The following is a 20,697-nucleotide window of genomic DNA, read 5'->3' as shown; positions in this document are numbered from 1 at the left end:
GAGACTGTACAGTGTATGGATGATGAAGCACAAATTGCCTCAGAGCAGAACAGGGTGAGGCATAATTCCGGTGTTAATATCACATCAGGGAACATTACCTGAGGAACATAGCCCCCCACTGAATCAGTCTGAGTCAAAAATGAAATCCCACAAATGCCTTTCCTTTGCAATGGCAGCGCTCTGAAATTACCTAGCGATTCTAACCGCTACACATCGAGCGACACTAAGAAGAGGCTGTGTTGAGTCCATAAATACACAGTCCTACTCCCAGACACTACCTCGGTGTGACCCTGGACAGCAAACTCAACTGGGAAAGCCACATCGAGAATACTCAGCAGAAGGCAACAGGAAAGATGGCAGCGCTGTACCCACTCCTGAAGAGTAAGTCCATGCCCCTCCGGACAAAGATCAACGTCTACAAGGCGATCATCAGACCAACCCTGACATATGCCTCCCCAGCATGGATGACCTGCCATGACCGACACCGGAAGAGTCTTCAGATAGTCCAGAACAAGGCCCTGCGGATATCGTATGGAGCTCCAATCTTCACAAGGATAGTAGACCTTCACAGAGACCTGGACATCGAGATGTTGGACGAAGATCCAGCGAAGCTGAGTAAGAACTTCTGTCAAGGACTGGATCAGAACCCGAACCCTCTGATCAGAAGACTCACTGCCACCACTACAAACCCCTTCGACCGCTACCCACGGCCCATCACTGCGAAGACCCTGTGAAACCAGCTCTACTGTGACAAGACCTCACAGACCAAGAAGAATACAAACCCACGACTACATACTCAACCCGAGAAGATGGAGTAATGAGGCTCAAGCCTCGGTATCCAAAAATCACAGCTGATGGATAAAAATCTATCAGCAAGAAGAAGAACAAGCGCAGAAACAAACGTTCATACTTCAGTATATGGCTGTGTTGGCAAGGACATTCAACCTTGTACTAGCGAAACCCCAACATCGATAGTAACATCCCCAAAATACAGTGGAGGGTATTATTACAAGAACGGGTATAAAAATAATAAATATACTTTTCCTCACGGAGCGTCATTAATCATTATGGCCTACAAGCACCATATGCAGCTCACCGACGGAATATCAGGTGCCACCAGGCCCCAACCACACAAGCAATAAGCTTTGTATGAGCTGACGGCTCAGTTGCTACAACCAGGAAGACTACGCGCATTGCGTGTCTAAGCAACATCATCATCATCATCATGCACGTCACGCAACGTGCCACATCCGAAAAGGACCTTTTTTCAAATCAGCCCATATAAATGCAACTAGGCGACACGCAATAAGAACACCAATTAATTTAGAAAATGCAGAGTGCAGCGTGCGCAACTACCGTTAACGGCAAAAGCCTACATCAGCTTGCTATGACAGGGGCCAGGGATTCTGCGCACATTTTGACAATGTGTGCTGTGCAGGTGTTTCCCCCAGAGGAAACTGTAGAGAATTGAAATTGGGGGATGGGGGTAGTGGATGTAGAGGTATCTAGGCACAAAAACTGGAAACGGTTCTCGATAGCGGCGCTAAACGCGCTTCAGGCCTTTGATAGCCTAGACTGGGGATACCTACGATTGGTTCTTGCAGCGTTTGGTTGTTGACTGGAGTTTAGAAGGATTATTTTGGCAAACTTCCAAATACCTTCAACAACCTTTCTGGTTAATGGGCAAACCTTGCACAGATTAAAATACTGAGAGGCACATGAAAGGGGTGTCCCCTGGCCCCCTTAGTTTTAGCCATGGATATGGAACCACTGGTGTTTACAATCAGACAGGATCAGAGAATTTAGGGGATAACCAGTGGAAAAGAGGTACACAAAATACTGCTTTACGCAGACGACATTCTCTTATTTTTGAAAACACAAATAGATCGCTGCCCGTAGTGATGGAGAGGCTGCAAGAATTTGCTGCAATTTCGGGGTTTACTATAAACTATATGAAATCCACAGCCCTAAACGTAACTGATGATCGATAGGAAATAAGCAGATTAAGCAAAGAACACCCCCCTGATATGGAAAGAGAACAACATAGAATACCTGGGGCTACGATTAACAAGCAAATATAAGGGATTATACAGGGCAAACATAAACCCACTGTGGAAGCAGCTGAAGGAAGACTTACATAGATGGGACGCCCAGGAACTCTACTGGTTCGTCCGTATAGCGGTGGTTAAAATAACACTACTTCCCCGACTACTGTACATAGCGAGCTTGCTCCCAGTAGTGATACCACCTTGCATGTGATATGATATGTTTTATTTGTATCGCGGTCGTGCACAAGTGTTTCAGATATGTGTAAGATATTACATTTGGAAATAGTATCCTTTATATGGCAGAGGAAGAAACCAGAGTACAACAGAGAGTCCTGGTACGCCCAGCACTTTTGGGGGGGTTGGGAGTCCCAGGTATGGAGAGATACATCCTTGCGGCCCAAATAGCTCCAATGTTGAAATGGGCAGCAGAAGAGACACATAGTGGTTGGTGTGAGATTGAACAAGGGGCCACATCTATCCCCTTAAGGGTTATACATGCTATGCGAACCACGGACCATGGGGCAGGCGGACAGCTGCTAGAAGCAACAAAGTTATCATTACGCGGATGGGATCAAGTTCTTAAAAGGGGGAAAATACCCAGGGGATTGGGTCCATATACCCCAATGGCTCATAATAACGATTTCACCCCAGGTCAGAAAAAGAAATTCTGGCACGCTTGGAAGTGAGCGAAACCCTTGGTATTAAAGGACTTTTATCAGAACGGGAAGCTTCTGCTGTTTGAAGAATGCAAACAGAAATTTGCTAAAAGAGAAGAAGAGCAATACAAATACATACAGGTTAGGAACTGGGTTTCACAGAAGGAGGTTACAAAGGCAGGCACAACAGCCCCAATAGGACTAGAATTAACTCTCCAGGAAGACTCGAAATCTAAAGGATTATCTAGACTATACAAAATGCTGGACCGGGCAAATCTGGGAGATCAGCTCCCATACATGAACAGGTGGGAAAAGTCTTGGCACCCAATCACGGGAGAGGAATGGGAACACATTTTGAAGAGAGCACATGAAATATCCAAAAGCACATCTTTCAAGGAAACAGCATACAAAATTTGCTTTAGATGGTACTTGTCCCCCCACCGGCTACATGGGATAAATGCAGATTGCCCCCTGCCCCACTCTGCAGTGCTGGAGACAATGCAGAGGAATAGGGGATTTACAGCATATGTGGTGGACATGCCCAAAGCTACAATATATTGGAATGAGGTCCTGGAACACATAAAACTGATTACAGGGGCCCCAACTACCGTACTCAGTAACGGTAATCCTGCTAGGGGCAGAAGTAGAAGGGGTCAATGCGGCAAGTGGCAACAGAGCAACCCTCATTACGCATCTCTTGATGGCAGCACGTATGACCCTAGCATGGGTATTGAAAACGGTAGAAGCACCTGTAATAGCATGGTGGTGGGTGAAGATCTGGGGGGGTTTAGCTATGGAGAAAGTCTGTGCCCTCAAAGCAAGGGTGTATACCAAGTTCCTGGCAGTATGGATCGCCTTCCATGAATATGTACAGGAAGAGAAGCCCCATTTCATAAACCGAAGCTACTTAAGAATGTGCACGTGATTTCACCATAATGGAATGCCTTTTTCTTCCTTTTGCAAGGAGGAATAATAGGGTGAAAACCCTGCACAATGGGAATGAACCATACATGTTGGGGACAGGGAGGGGGGAGAGGGGTGTAAGGTTACAGGATTTGTTAATAACATATAAAACCTCATGTTAGCTGAAACCATGTAATGTCTTACTGGAAGATGTACCTGTATAAACTGTGACGTCAATGGTGGATATAATACTGCTGGTAATGTGACTGGAATTAGCGAGCATGAATGAAAAATAAACAACTTTAAAAAAAGAATGGCTTTGTCCCTTAGCGTCTGTGTTTTGCTTTCCAGGGAGGATTGGATGAGGGCGCACCAGGCTTTACCATTGGTGAAGTTGCCAGAAGGGGGTACTGGGGATTCAAGCTCTATAAGGATTTTGAAGAGTTCTTTGGTGTTAGAACTTGCGTTTGAAATTCTGGTGTTGAAGATGTTGGCTTTGGTGTCAATGATGGCTAATTTATAGAGGTCGGCAGATCATTGGAAGGTAGCTTTGTTGACGGGTTCAGGTTTTCTCCAGGGGTGTTCAACAACGCGTTTCTTATTCGGAGGGAAGCTAGGTCGTCAGTGTACCAATTATGGGATTTAGTATTTCTGCGGGAGGTAGTTTTGAGCGGTGCGTGTTCGTCCAACGCAGAAAGCAGTGCCGAATTGTAGGAAGCAAGGATGGCTTCAGGAAGGGAACTGGTAGGGGTTGATTTGAGGGAAGCTAGGATGGACAGGGACAGCAGCGGGTCAGTGAGCTTGCCGGTGTCTGGCAGTGATGCCATGGGGTTCGCAGGTGATCATGGTATTGTTGTTGGTGGTGGTCAAGGATCAAGAAGTGATCTGACCAAGGGAGGGGGATAGGAGTGGATACTGGGAGGGGGATAGAAGTGGATACTTGGAGGGGGTGGGGGTGTTGCATGGGAGAATCCAGTCTAGTATTCTTCCTTTTTCATGGGCAGTGGGACAGACTAATTGAGTGAAGTTCATGTCTTCGAGGGTGGATGCGAGGGTGGATGCCTTGTGGTCAGAGAGCTCGTTACGGCCTAGATTGAAGTCACCTAGGAGAATAGGTTTGGTATTGGGCTTGAGGAGTGGGGAAATGAGGAGGGGGATGTCAGATTCTGGATTACCAGAGTGGGAGGGTTGGGGATAGAGAAGTATGTTAATGATGCTTTTGGGGGAATTTTAAGGTTTAACCAGGAGGATCTCATAGCCTGGTAGTTGCTGCAATGGTGAGGCTCTGACGGGGATGGTAGATTTGTGAATAAGGGCTACATCCCCTCATGTGCCGTCTAGACGGTCGACTCGCAGGATGGAATACCCAGTGGGTACAGCAAGGGAGAGGAGAGGGCTGGCAGCATCATGTAGCCAGGTTTTAGTTAAAGCTAATAGGTCTAGATTAGATTCTAGTAGGAGGTCTTAAACAACTGGGGCGTGGGCTCAGATGGAGCATACATTAATTAGAGCACAAGCGAGAGTCTCAGAAGGGGACTGTGGGAGTGGTGGGGGAGGTGGGGACTGATTGGAATGTTAGGGGGTGGGGAAGGATGGTGGTTTTTTGGGAGTGGGCTGATGGGGTTTTAATGTTTGGGAGCGGGGGATGTAAGTTCTAGAGCGGAGTCGGAGTAGACGGGCAGAGCCGGTACATGATATGGGGGGTTCTGGTGTTGTGAAGGGGGTGACTTAAGCGTGTGCATTTGGGTTGGTGGTAGAAGGGCTGGTGTGGTTAGGCGTGTAGCTTGGGCATGGTGACTCTGGGAGGTATATGTGAGCCATTTGCTGGGAGGGCGTATGTAGATGGGCTAGTGCGTTGTCACAGTCTGGCATTTCTGACAGTGAGACTGGTAGGGAGGGTTGTTGGTGATATGTGTTGAGTCTGTGGATGGTTACTGTCACTTGAGAGAGCGGTATTACTTGTGGGGGTGACTAGCATGTGCAGGGTTCTGTGTGAGTTGGGCTGGTCTTGTGGTGTGAGTAGTTGATTTGTATCTGGGAATGAGCAAAGAGGATTTGAAAGCATTGGAGGTTTTTGTCTGTGGGTGTATTGTGCCTGAGCAGTACTGTGTTTATGGAGCGAGTGGTCATGATGCAAGTCAAATTAAGGCATAAGTGATATAATGCTGTGCAGGCGGCTTGATAGTAGGAGGTGCTTTGAAGAGTGTGGCAAATTAATAGATAGGATTAGATAAGATTAGATCTTTGGACTGCCTGCAGGTTCCAGTAGGAACAGTACACCAAACAAGGGTGACAGGGAGCAATCAGTTTATATCTTTGAAGCATGGAGATTAAAGACTCCCCTAAAGAGCAACCGCGATTAAAAGCTAGAATACCGGCACTAAAGAAGGACTGCACGGTGATGGAACAGCAGTGACAGGCATTAAGAGAGATGAAAGCAAGCCACTTTGATGTTCAAGCTCAATATGCCCTAACATGGAGAAATAAATGCACAAGTTCCTGTCCTTTTAACATAGCTGGGAGGCTTTTCTCAAGACAGGTGGTGTTGTCCTTGAGAATGTGTGCGAAGTGCCTCTTGCATGCTGTCTTCATAGACTTGGTTGCAGAGAGCAGGGCCTTAGCAGGAACTGTCAAGCATCCTGGGGCATGGGTTCCCAAGGGCTTAAAGTGGCAAGGAATGGAGAACGTTTTTGGGCAATGAAAAGCCTGATGCAGACTGGGCCCTGGTGAAGGCAGTCCCCTTCATCAGCAGGAGGTTGCTAGGCGCTGCTGATTTGCGGCATTCCCTTTGTAGAGATGCCACTAAGGCACACAACTTTGGCATCCTTGGAATACCAGCAACATGAGGAGTTGAGCAATTGCGTAAAATGTAAATTGAGTGAAACAAAATTGGTGTATAGTTATTGGGTAGTAAGTATGTAAGAAATTAGGATCCTCTATATAATCTATTTTCTTAGCATGTTTTTCACAAATATGTACACAAATATTTCCAACTAGGTAAACAGATTCACATATCATATACAGTAAAGAAAAGACTAATGCCTCTATGTGGTGGCCAAAACAAGGATCCAATGAAATCAGAAGGGACAACCCCACATGGGGGACTTTGCTATTTAGAGATGTTCACTATTATCATTAACTTCGATTGTTATTTGTGTAGATGCAAAAATGTACTCGGTGTGAAAGCCAGAAAAGAAATATATATTCTATGGAGCAAGAGGAGAAAATGCAGGTACAGAAACGTGTTATTTGCGCTTAGTAAGTAACTGGATTGGCTAATTAAAATGAACAAGTTACTTTCCCCTTTTAACGTTCTTTCGATGGGATGTTCCTCCCACGCATTCCTCATCTTTTGATATTTTCTTTCCAGCCTCAGCTGCTTCAGAATAGTTTTTTTCCTCGACAGAGGGCAATGTGCGCTGGTCCCGTCGACTCGATGTTCCTGGAGGGCCTTCGTCCAATGGTCGTTTTCATCACTAGTATATGTAGCACACACAGCACCCGTTAGCTTCAGTTCTGTTTTTCCCCTTTTTAGAGGAATTACTAGCATTAATATTCAACTGCAGTAGACTCTAAAAGAGCACAAAGTGTAAAAACACATTCTAAAGTGGGATAGGTTGGGAGGGGTGATGAGGAATGCATGGGAGGAACATCCAATTGAAAGAACAATACCAGTGATAAGTAACTTGTTCTTCAAATGGATTATATCCTCCCACGTATTCCTCATCTTTTAATAGACTCCCAAAGCAGTCTCGATCTTGGAAGTCGGAGTAAGTATTTAGACCCGTCCTTAAAATGTATAATGGACCGAATGAGGGACTGCTTTCACAAATCCTCCTTCCTGAGTGGAAGTTGAGTCCAGACAATGTTTTACAAAAGTTTGGATGGTAGAGCATGTGGCTGCTGCACAGATATCCTTTATTGGCACCCCTCTCAGAAGATGTTGTCATGCCCCTCATAGAATGGGCCCTCTGACCCTTCGGAAGATCTTTAAAATCCAGTCAATAACATTCCCCAATAGCCACAATAATCCACCTGGATAGGATTCATTTTGTCAATGCCAAACCTAACTTATGACCTGTATAACAAATAAATAATTCACCATCTTGGCAAATTTTAGACATTTGTGAGATATTGAAAATGAGAGCCCTTCATGAGTCCAGTCTATGCAACCTTTCCTCCTCCTTTCCAGGATGAGGAAGCGGGTAAAAAGTTGGTTTTGGGCTGGTGGGGTTTTAATTTTTTTTTTTATTTTTTCAAAATTCAGTTCAATTCAAAAATTCAAAATTTGGTTGAACAATTTTTTTAGACAAATGGAAGTCTGAGACTATCTTTGGCAGAAAAGACTGTTTTACTTGTACTATAGTATATAGTGAATGGAGGTTTACAAGAAAGTGCCTGCAACTCGCTCACCCTGCCGGGCTGATGTTATTGTCCACTAGAAAAATGGGTTTTAATGTTAGCAGTCATAATGGACAAGAATGCAGAGGTTCAAATGGAATGCATGTTAGAAATGTTAGTACAAGATTTAAATCCAATACAGGGACTTGAAAAGGAGTAGGTGGAAATACATTAGTGGGTCCCTTAAGAAATTGTATGATTAATGGGATTTCAAAGTATGACGTTTCTTCTGATGAGCGCTTGAAAATTGAAAGCGCTGCAAAATAACCCTTTATGGTTCCAATCTGGAGCCCCAGATTTGCTAAGGGCAACAACAAAGGATAACACCATAGGTGTATCGCATTGAAAAGGATCCATATTCTTATCCCTGCACCAGTTGCTGAATTTGTTCCAATTGCAGCTGTACAAGGTTTTTGTTGCTGGCCTTCTGGCTGATAGCAAGATCTCCATTACGTCATCCGGGAGGTCCCACTCCTTATATCTAAACCTCTCAGAAACCATGTGTGAAGGTTGAGTGTCTTGACCTCTGGATGGAGTACCCGACCCTATTCTCGCGAGAGAAGGTCCTCTCTTTGTGGAAGACGCAATGTAGGGCAGATGGACATGTCCAGAAGGTCCGGGTACCACATCCTCCTGGCCCAATCCTGGGCAATCGGGATCATGAGTTTCCTGTACTTCCTCAACCTCCTGATCGCATGAGGAATGACGGGGACTGGAACGCATCCAGGAGTGGAAAAATCCCAATCCACTAGGAAAGCGTCTCCTAGAGCTTCTCTTGGGGGAAATTCCCTGGATCAGAACAGTTTGCAATTCCGGTTGACACTGGTTGCATGCATATCCACTTGAGGGGTTCCCCAAAGGGTGAAGATCTCTTGAAGGACATCCTAAGCTAGTTCCCACTGCCTGCTCAGAGCATCCGCTGCTGCATTCTCTTCTCCGGCTAGGTGAACTGCCGATAGGGAGGTCCTTCTTGAATTGCCCAGAACCAGAGCTGCATTGCCTCTATGCACAGTGGTAGTGACCCTACACCTCCTCTCTTGTTGAGGTAGTACCTTGCCACTGTGTTGTCCGTCATTATCAGGACATTCTTTCCCCCATACAAAGGGCAGAAAGGCCCTCAACGCTTGATTGCCCTCAGCTCCAAATGTGTAGTTTGAGAGACCAACGACTGCTATTTGTCAGAACGTTGGCGTGGACTCCCCACCCTGTGGGTGAAGCATCCGTCACTAAAATTATCTCTGGCCATGGTTGCCAAAAAGGTTCTCCCTTCACGATATTGTCCTCGCAGGCCCACCCCAGGGGATCCTGTGTGACCCTGTTGTGAACCTGAAGTAGGTCTGACATCTTGCTCGAGAATTGAGACCACTGTGTCCTGAGAGCCCGTTGAAGGGATCTCATTCAGCCGGAAAATGCAGGAGGCCATGAGTGCGAGCAACCTCAAAAAGTCCAAGGCCGGAAAACGCTGGGCACTTTGGAATTTGGTGACCATCTGCAGAATGTGCTGAGCCCTCACCTCGGGTGGAGAGGCTTTTCCCAAGGGTGTATCCAGGAATGCTCCAATGAACTGGAGTCTTTGAGATGGTATCATGTGGGTCTTCTTGTAATTGAGGGAATAGCCCAGGCTGTGGAGAGAGTGGCAGGTGATGCTGAGATGTTGCAGGACTTGTTTGGGTAAACATGCCCTGATCAGCGAATTGTCTAGGTAGGGGTAGACATGAATTCCCTCCTCTCCTGATACTCAGTGGCACCACCGCCATTAAACTTGGTGAACATCCTCGGGCGGCGGTCAGCCCAAATAGCATAACTCGAAACTGAAAGTCAGAGCTACCAACTGCAAACCTCAGGTGCTTTCTGTGCTTGTGATGGATTGGCACATGAAAGTAAGCATCCTGAAGGTCCAATGACACCATCCAATCTTAGAGTTGGAGAGCCTGAAGGATCTGAGAAAGGGTCACCATCTTGAACTTGTCCTTCCTGAGGAATTTGTTCAGGTTTCTTAAGTCAAAGATGGGTCTCAATCCTCCATACTTTTTGGGGATTAGAAAATAAGGGGAGTACCAACTCTTGTTAGTCTACGCTACAGGTACCAGTTCTATAGCACCTTTTTCTAGCAGGGCCAAAATGTCCTGCACAAGGAATGGATTTGGAATTTTGGAGGAATTGTTCCCTGGCGGATGATCCTGGGGCCTTTTTTAGAAAGGGAAGACAGTAACCCTGGGCTACAGTTTCCAATTCCCATGCATTTCAGATGCTGTGAAAGTCTTCCTCCGAATGGGGTCTTCTGGGTTAAGGGCTCAGAGAGGTTTTGTGGCAGTTGAAGCAGCGGCCGAAGGCAAAGTAGGCGTTTCTTGAGCGGACTTAGAGCCTTTCCCTTGTCCACCACAAGGACATTTTTTCTGGTCTCTATGAGTAGCCTGTTCTTCCAACTGAGTAGACACTAAAGGACCTACCCATCTAAAATGATGCACTAGGGTTAAGAATGTTGAGGCTGTCTGATTGTGGCATTGAGAGACTTTGCTGCCGCTTTATAGGTCTGCAGCTTTTCCAGGCTTTCATCAGCCTTGCTGCCAAACAGTCGAGAGCCGTCAAAAGGCGGATTAAGAAGCCTGGATTGCAGGTCCAGTGCAAACCCAGACTTTCTCAACCATGCAAATCGGTGTAGCACGGTACTGGTCATACAAAAAGAAGTGAAAAACTACCCCTCTCACACATCTCCTGATCTATTAACCCCTCTACTTATCGTGCAACAATGCAATTAGTGGTGCACAACGCCTTTATCTTTTCTAATACATAGAAATGTATTTCATCTTATTATACACAATTCATGTCATTCATAATATCAATTATTAATATATACACATCACAAAAAACATTAAAGTATTTTTCAACATTTTTCAGTACAATCTGAGGTGGAACAGACCAGCCCGATTCCAATGTAAGCCTCTGTTGTGGGGTTAGTATTCAAAGTGCTTTGAGTGCGGGCGAATATCATAATCAGATTTTACACAGTATTTTATGGTTGTTGGGTGTATGCAAACAAACTTAGTATTTCAGTCTAGTTGGACTCGATGTACCACCATTCTCCCATAACTAGAACACATTGGAGTTTGTTTAACAAAAGTTGTTCAGCACAAGTATATATGTTAGCCGCTTTCTTATTTGTTCAACGGATGTTTCTTTTACAGTTGCATCGACACAGTGTTTCGGCCCTTTTAATAATGGTTCGCACATCCAAGCAACCATCCATACAATGTTCTAATGGGACGAAGAGTGGTGTGATCGACTCCTGGATATTTGGCTTCTTCAGTCAAGGAGAATCTCTCAACTCGTCGGAGGACCGTTTTTTTGATTTACTAGTAGGGATTTCAAAGGCACCCTACCTAACGCTAATTTACTTTTACACTCCCTTAGAGCCGTGTCAGTCATAGCCTGACAGGAATCACAATCCGTTGTGCGATGTTCCCTGCCGAGGCACCATAGACATGCGCAGTGGGGATCGGTAATCAACATTTTTGCGCCACAGTCTTGACATTTTTTTAAACCCGTTTTAGGCATCGATGGAGTCAATGGTGAAGACATAATAAATTCAAATTCGTAGAAGAACCGTAGAGTGCAGTTATTCTCTCAAAGCAAATACTGTGTCGGAAAGACACCACTGAAGCCAATGGGCATTGCATGTGCTACATATACTGGTGATGACGTCGACCATCGGACAGAGGGTCCCCAGTCGACGGGACCAGCGCATAGCGCCCTCTGTCGAGGAACACATTTTGCCGAAGCAGCTGAAGCTTGAAAGGAAATATCAAAAGATGAGGAATACGAGGGAGGACACAATCCATTCAAAATATGTTTTTAAAACACTGAAATAAACTATAAGGGGAAGTGACATCTGTAGCTTATAAGAAGGTTGCCATGACAAAGCCCTGAAATAGACACATCAACAGATATCACTGTTGATTCCTCTCTCAACATGCAAATATACAACTAATACAATTAACTTTTCATGAATATTCGTGTGCAGTTTAGTGCGGGTCTCAACAACTTACATGTGTACCTGGTGAAGTTCATTTTGTGGGTTTGCAACACAAGACCTTGAAAATAGTTGTGTCCAGCCATTCATTCTTTCTGGTCATCAACAAACATTAAATCCATTATCTATGATCCCTCCACACACAGCGTCATTTAATGTAAATGTAGAGCTCCACAAAACCATTGCTCAGAGGTGGGGGCGAGTGAACAGATATGCTTGGGAGTCTTATTCAGTGAGCCATTAAAAGGAAATGAATGACTACAGCCAACATGGAGCACATACACAGGCCAGTTATTTACATGATGACAAACTTCATGAACTGCAAAAAAAGGCGCCCAATCAAATGATGTGTTCATCTGAATGTGAAGATGGCATTTTTTCTAGAATTTTTACAAAAGCAGAATTAGGACTAAATATGTATCAGTGTGCAAACAGGGAAAGGGCCAGAAACAAAGGCTCACATTTTATTTCCCACTAGCCACAAACTGCATATGCAGTAATGGTTATGCCAACCAGAGAGCATTTGGTTCCATTTATCAAGCTGAAACACTTTATAAACAAGCTGATAATTTTACAGACGGAAAACCTGGGCAGCATGAATGCCAACCAAGACCCATGAAATGGAGTCTAAAATGTACTGGGAACATGAATGCTATATTGCAGATAGGTATATATTTACAAGTGAAACCCATGTGAGACAAAGTGCGCGGGAAGACAACAATGTATTAATAAACGTGACTACTTACCCCCTGGATACCGGGAGGGAAGACGTACTGGATAATAATGGTCCCGTATTTCTCATAGCCAGGTAAAAGCAGACTGGAGTCCTTGGAGACCAACATCCTTCCGTTCTCTGGTTGGTTGCCCACTAGTTGCCCATAAAAGCGCCCACACATAGGGCAGGCCTTCTTGACCTGCAGGGCTCGGGTGATGCAGTCCTCGCAGAAGGAGTGCCGGCACTTTTCCAGTGTCTTTATGTTCTGGATCTCTCCCAGGCAGATCGGACACTGATTCTCCTGATCGTCCTCCGCAGCCAGCTCATCACGTCTTGAATCACGTGAGCCACCCGGCAGGCCTCGGGAGCCAACACTATGTTGGCCCCGGGAGAAAGCTGCCTGGCCTCGGTAATGCAGCTCGGCTGCTGCATGCTCCATGCTCTTGTCTGAGAAGGCCATGCAGCCACCTAGTTCATGAAACCGCTGTGACTTCTTCAGCTCCTTCTCTGTCTCCTTCAGGAGGGCCTTAAGGGCCTTGCGGGCCAGAGAGAGTCCATTGCCAGCCACGTGTGCCTCTGTAGTCAGGCGCAACACATAGATCTCAGAAGTCTCACCATCGATGAGGATGCGGACCTTGTTCTCATCCCGCAGTTTGACCAGCTTGGTTGGGCACTCCTTGGTTAGAAAATCCCACACATACCTGGGAACTGTTACTTTGTTCTTTGCCGTCCCCCCACATGCCGCCATTCTGGATAACACAAATGACACTGAAAATGGAGGTGTCATGGGAAAGGGATGGGAAAAAACACAAAAGATTGGTCAAAGTACAAGGTGCCATCTGCAAAGAAGAAAAAAAAACAGAACAGAAAAAACACAACAGAGCAGAGTGTGCAATCACAAAGCATTAACACACGAGGGAAGTTTAAAAAATGCCAACATTAGACACAGGATGGGTGGCACAATCATAACACAACAGAGCCTGCCCGTTGCAAACCATGATTAGCAAAAATCTCTGTATCATTTGCAGTTAGTGGTGTATATTTCTCTTTTTTTTGGTATTGGTCACTGCACTATTTGGTTCCAAATGGGGGAAGGAGGTCCGTTTTTTGGCTAAAGTTTCACTTCAACATAAACTCAGTTCTCCATTTTCAAGAGGCATGTTTTAGCAAATGTCACCACTGCCCATTTGGAAAAGGTTGATCTATGGGATTTTATGGAAGATGTAGAAAAGGAAATGTGCGTTCCTTAACACAACTATTGATTACTGGTTAAAAGTGGACAGTTTTCTTTTATCTCTTTCACAAAGTAACTTATAATGTAATAATATGATTATTTCTGAAGTTAACGTTAAACACTAAAAGGCAGATTAAAAAAAAAGGGGCCATGAATCAGCATGGAGAAAATAAACACTAGTATTGAGAACTTGATCCGAGGGGAAATATGTTCATATGACTCCATCAAGGGGGTCAGTAGGTTTCACAAATTGTCCCTGGGAGAACTCCTTGTGTCGGCCATTCTAAACCAATTTCTGGTTCAAAATTGACTGTTTAGTTGTGATGTTTCTCTCTTCTTTGTGTTTGCTGTTCATGTTCTGGTGTACTCTTTATAATATTACTTTTCAGGTCAACACAGTTTTTTTGTTTGCTTTTAACATTACATTTGTTTTCTAGTCCCCACCTACGTAGATGCCCTGGCTTCCGACAGTAGACGCATCTCACCTACCCAGAAGAAAGCGCGCGTGCTCTCTGGGGGCGACATTATGGGCCTGCGTTCTTTTTTTAGCTCCAGCTTTCGAAGAAAAGAAGATACACGTGCCTTCGGAAGCAGTGACAATACATTTCTCCAGGGTTTGCACCTACAGTGCACCACTTGGGTACAGACCCCAAGCAGATGCTGGGGGAATCTGTGAAATGACGACAATGCATAGCTGAGCACCGAAAAAGAGAAAAAGATTTACTTAAAACATTTTCTCTTGATAAAATCAAAGATTTTGACATCCAGCTGGATATTCTTTCTTCTGGATCGAGGCAAAAGTGGCTTAGCGGGTTTTGGAAATTAGTATACATGTTGCAGAGAAAAAAACAATGTGATTCTACCAGTTTAATAAAAATGCCAATTGAAAACAGTAGTCAGCAATAATCCGTTCCAAAAGGAAACCAGAATCTTGTGGAAAAAATCCACATGCCAGAAAATGTAATAATTTCAACTGCTGAAATGGACTTTCCACGAGGATGCTTAACAGATGGCTGCAGTGAAGCAGTGTCTCCTCCTTGCAAAGGAAACCATGTGCATGCATACATCAAGAATAAAGTACTCTAGGTGGTTTCAGCTGTGTTCTTCATCAGGACAATTTTTTAAAATACATTAAGGTCTCTGCTGATTGCATAAAAGAAACTGAAACTATTTGGGCATCGTCCATGCCCTGTTTAGAGTAGGTACATGTGGAGGGATTTGGGGCACAGAACACAACACATTTTGCCCTCCACAAATCAAAGAAATGAAGGAATCCAAAAACATCTGGTCACCAAAACCCAGACTGCACCCTTCCTTGTAATCACAACCTATAACTTGATATGTTGCACAGGCAGTGATCACAATAAGCATGGGACTACCAATGAAATTCCCCAATGCTCTTCATCAGTGCCCGAATCAGACTAAGAGACAGGCAGCACGACATAAGCAACCTTAGCGGTCCTGATGAGGGTACTTGTGTTTTAGCTTGGACACATTTTAACAACTGCAGTGTTACAGGTTGCAGCATGGATACAGGACATACATCGGAAGCCAAATTAAAAAGGTACAGATACCATAGCGAAACCAGAACTCACATTAGTAATCTCACAGAATTTACAGCTGCCGACGCATGGAAACAAGAGACAGACTGGAAGCAATGAGGAAGACACACATCCCATAGCATATGGATTGAAGTTAACAAGGAAGGTTCACATATCCGATCATTATAGACTGAGATAAGTGGAACGCCATGGTTTTCAGGTAGTGTTACCGTTGGTGAGCCAAGAAACAAATGGCTGTGGGGTGTGCAACTTATAAAGGGTCTCTAATATAGAAGAAGTAACTCTGTAGCCATTTAAACCATCAATGAGGCATTTATGAGGTGTGTACCCTGACAAATAAATAATTCTCAGGGACTGACAATATTGAAATATTTGGGGATAGCAATTTTGCCAGGTCAGGCTTCATAAAACCGAATGAGATGCCCAGGATCAAACACTTATTTAGGTGGTGACGCTGGAATTTGAGCCACATCTGCAAATTTGGCATTAAACATTGTTTCACAGTTCTTGTAGTACAGAAATATAGACATATTTGTGAACGTTTTACTTCATGAACTAAAATAACACTATGTATAGAACTAACTTGGAAAGTACACCAATTGCCTGACAATACTTTTACAAAGCATCTGAATAGCAAAAGGTTATGCAAATAGAGAATGTTAGTAGCTTTATTTTCTCCATCAGACTCTACATGTACTAGAATACTAACTGTAATTGCCCAAAAAACTCGTCTGGGCATTATTATGCTATTTTAAACAATAGATGAATCTGTTTGATAGGTTCACCTGATTATTGTGTCATTGTTTTACACAGATTTGCAGACCGTTATTTAGGATGTGACGAACATTTGAAATTGTAGAAACAAGCAAAAATATTTTTGGGGCAAGTATGGCCAGCATGAGAATAAAGAGTGGGCTGGTCAACGCCTCTGGAATGTGACATGGCAGACCTTTTTGCTTAGGACAGCATTTCATTGCACAGCAAAAGAGGAACATGTGTAGAGGATCACTGACACTTTGGTTGTACGGTTTCAAATTTGGCTAGCTAATTACCTATCTTGACTCACACATTAAGCTCTTCATTGGGGGTGGCTGCCTGATTTTTAGAACCCCAGTTTGTAGGAACTGATCTCTAGACCTGCACAATACTAATGCAATGTTTGTTTTTAAAACTAGTGAATTCTGGAACCGGTACGTTGTTTTTTACAAAAGTATGTGTTACTATCACCAAATGTAATGTTCTTAAGTTCATCCTCTTCAGAGAGAGGAGACGAATTCTGCTTTACCAGGATTTGGAACTGTGATCTGGCATATGAACACAGATCTTAGCGACAAGTGCTTCTCCTTCTGAACCATTTTTCGCACTCAAACTTATCAATATGAATTTCAACTTTGGTTATTGCACGTAGGAGTGTACCGAACTTTGGCTTTGAGTAAGTATTCGGACGAATCTCCTGCTGAAAAAAAGCTATTTGGCTCCGGCTGAATAGTTTCTTGCTATTCGGCTCTTGCCGAATACTCCTGACATTCTCATTTGAATACAATGCAACATGAACTCAGAAAGGCAAATATAGACTTCAGTTTGCAAAACTGAATAGAATTAGATCAGACTAATTGCTATCACACAGCTGAAAAATATCTTATATTGTAATCTGCTCTTTAGGGCATGTTTTGTTACAGATTCTTAGACATAAAAGGTGCTCATCTTTTATACTCAGTCTGCAACAATACAGCAACATCTTTTCTTTTGGCAAATGTTTATATGCAATGTGCACTTTTTTCAGTTTGAAAAGGCAAACTGAAAGAAATGTGCATAGATACTTTCTGTTCCTGTCATGTCACTCCCCACTGCGTACATCATAGTCCGCCCTTTTCTTTTTTTTTTTTAAGGACTTGAGTCCTAAGTTTAACATTATCTGATATTTTATCAGGAATGATAAGTTGCATATGTTTGTGTATTGGCGAGAAGGAGTGGCTAGGATAAGTGAAAAGTGAGCAGAATTTGTTTGGGTGGGGTCAATAGTTGTGAGATGGAGTTCACGCATTTCAGATTTCCTCTTGACTTGTGTCCTGATGGGCCGGCATGAACCATTTTCTACATTTCTATGTGAGCTGCAAAGAAGTTTCGAAACTCGACCGCATCAACTTTGCAACTGGATAGAGAATGCAATGCATCTGATTCACAAAGGTAGTCCTTTTGCTTTTGTGAAGCCTCCTACTTTAACTTGCACTGAATATGCAACAATCTTCTGTACATTTGGTCCCTTCATTTTGGTTAAATCTGTTTTATTTCTAGCTTTTATACTTTAAATAAAGATGCTACATTAATTACAAATGGTGCTTTGTTTTTCTAAAAAGTGTGTGTTTTGAGGTTTGGAACATGATTTATTAAATAAAGCAACTATTCGGTTTCATATTCGGCCGAATACTAAATATGCTTTTCGGTACAGCCCTAATTGCACGTGATCAATATGTTCCCCAAAAACAGGTGAAAATGCAACACAAGTTGTGCTACAGCGAATGTACAAAACGCATAAGTCGATGGAACACAGAATGCAGTGAAGGATTAATTGATCAGATCGGAAACTATCTGTCAACAAAGTCTAGGCAGCAGGCTCAGAGCCTCTGGGTTGCACCTATACACGAGCATGACATGTGTTACTCATGTTTTATAAAGAATGTGTGCTAACTACTCCGAATCAGGCAGCCAGGTGGGGGCTTGTGGCATGTGCATCTTCATCCTCTGTGGTGGACACCAGAGACTTTGATGTCATGGGAGTCCAGAGTGGAGTGTTATGGATTGCTGGTGTGTCTGCATTACAGGAGAATTAGTTGGCAGCAAAGAGTGACTGAGTGAGAATAGCCCGGGTGGTGCTGCCAGTTACCAGATGTACCAACTGCCTACGTGAGATGTAACCTACAACTAATAAAGTGGATTTACCTGATATTCTGGCGACGTTGTGCCCATCATTCAACCCACAACACCCTCCCATTAAGTTATCTCTGCTCCCTTTAAAAGTTAAAACATTACCAAAGTAAAGACAAAGGTTTCAGGTTGGAGAACATTTTAAACAACGCAACCTTCCCTTAGGAACTACTTCACAGAGTGAAAGAGAAAATATTTCCACACATTTCATAACTATAACAAAGAGCGCATGCATCTAATGGGTAATGGTACCGTGTGAAATAGTCGGACCGCTGGCCCTAGAGGTCTGCAGTGCGCAACATGCCAGTGTTTTACTGGCACTAGCCATTGTGGTCAAAGAATCTCTAAATACTGAGAGTGTAAAACAATTAAACAGGAAATCCGGCTTTTTACACAAACCATCAAGGAAGCAATAATACATCAGACTATTAAAATGCAACACTAGAGGCAAAAAAAGAACAGAAGGAAGGAAACTTGGAATCGTTAAACTGTGCCTTAAGTGTCAGATGACATCAGCACCCAATTATAAACAAGTGGCCCTCTTGGTATGAGTGAGCATCTTCAAAGATGACTGCTCCAGAAGTTTGAATGATCTTGTAAGTTCTGGCTTACACTTATATTTTCCCAATAGTTTTTTACAACTCTACATTTCTTCTTTAACAACCTTTTTCAAAAACGCTTAAGTTTTAAAGTTAAAGTTAAAACTTCCATTGTGTTATCTGAACCTAACTTGTTACCACAATCACACATTAATCAATGGGCCTTTTATATTTTTAGCCCACGAAGATAGAACTATCCACCTGTATGAGAACAAAGTAAAGGTCAAAAGTATATCTTAGTGGATCACTGTTTTTCAGGTGTTTGCATTGAGATACAGATTTGCCAGAGGAAGAATCTGCAGCACATTAATCATGTGCTATCCGGATCCTTGCGAACTTAAGGTAATTTAAAACAAGAAATCCTATCTGCAAAAATAACTGTGTGAACGGTAATTGGTTAACTGCAGCTATGAAGCAGCTCCTTGTATAATGAAAACTACTTAATCATGTGGGTTTTCAGCCACTTGCTCTCTTACTCAACGTGTACAGCACCCAGCACAGATCCCTTAATTAGGTCTTAGCTTGCCTTGTTTATTGTTTTTGTATGGAAAAGGTAAAGGTCTGGTAGTAACATGATATTAATTGTATTGGAATGGTTTGTGGTAAATTCCTATACATAAAAATTGACAAAGATATCCAAAGTGATGACAATACTTGAATTTCATTGGGGACAAGCAGCCCCTCAACCCCACCATCTGAGATGTCTGGTTATTTACTCCATAACGAAGGAAGCCTAGAAGAGCAGAATCACTTTGGAACTGGCTATACGGACAGCCCGAAAACATTTGGGTGACTATCTTAACAGTTTTCTTTCCGTAGCCTGCTATTAAGGAACATAACCGGCCTCTGTTTGCATATGAAGAGCACAATGGAAATGGAACTGTCCCTTTTTTAAAGAAATCTGCTAAATTGACCAAAATTGTTAATTGGGTAAACCGGGTCACCCGGGTGTTAAAATGGAATTCCTGCCAAACTTTTACTTCCATGTCCGAAGGTCTACCAGCTGAACAATTTCCCTGCATCCTTTTGGGAGGTCATGTAATGGAGAGAATCAAGTTTAAAACATTTCTCAACATAGAGAGTTGACACTCCTATGTCAACTAAGGTGGGACTTTCAGTGAAAAAGTAGCGCTTCCTTTGTAATCATAACTTCCTGTGAAAAAGCAGGTCCTTCTTTCTTGACAACCTTAAATGTGTATACTCCACACTGGTTTAACACCCACAAACCTATCATGAGTGGGGGTAGAAGGGACAGAGATGGCAAATACTTACAAGTTTCAATGGTGATTCGAATAGATCATGAAAGGGAGTACTAAAGCCTTATTTTACTGAGCCTGGCCTCTCCCAGCTACATACTGAAAGCAATTTCAGAACAAATGATCTCCATCACTGGTCCTCAAACAAAGTAAAGAAAGACATTTAAGTCACAGTGCTATGAGAAAGTCAGCTATAAAACAGATGTTGCTACTAATGACCACAACGCTAAAGTTATCAACATATATAATGGGAACTCCTAGGACAGGGCCTCACAGGAGTCTTTGGGACAAGCCGGGCCTTGCCACACAGACTTGCAGAGGTAGTCTGTACTACCGGACGATTAGCAGGGTAAGGGCCAGTGAATTTC

General features: G+C 43.4%; 1 protein-coding gene across 3 annotated transcripts in view; it reads right to left on the bottom strand.

Moving 5' to 3' along the window:
* The window catches only part of LOC138582356 (probable E3 ubiquitin-protein ligase DTX3), a 179,796-nt gene that overhangs the window by 117,518 nt on the left and 41,581 nt on the right, over window positions 1-20,697 (bottom strand). For all 3 annotated transcript variants that reach the window (XM_069653602.1, XM_069653601.1, XM_069653603.1), the window contains one exon: window positions 12,785-13,521. In XM_069653602.1, coding sequence (XP_069509703.1) covers window positions 12,785-13,521 — 737 coding nt within the window. The remainder of the gene's footprint in view (window positions 1-12,784; window positions 13,522-20,697) is intronic.

The sequence above is a fragment of the Ambystoma mexicanum genome, chromosome 3q (assembly GCF_040938575.1).
Source record: "Ambystoma mexicanum isolate Mex_15411 chromosome 3q, UKY_AmexF1_1, whole genome shotgun sequence".
Taxonomy (NCBI): domain Eukaryota; kingdom Metazoa; phylum Chordata; class Amphibia; order Caudata; family Ambystomatidae; genus Ambystoma; species Ambystoma mexicanum.
The sequence above is the reverse complement of the archived record's forward strand: the minus strand, read 5'-3'. Positions and strand labels throughout refer to the sequence as shown.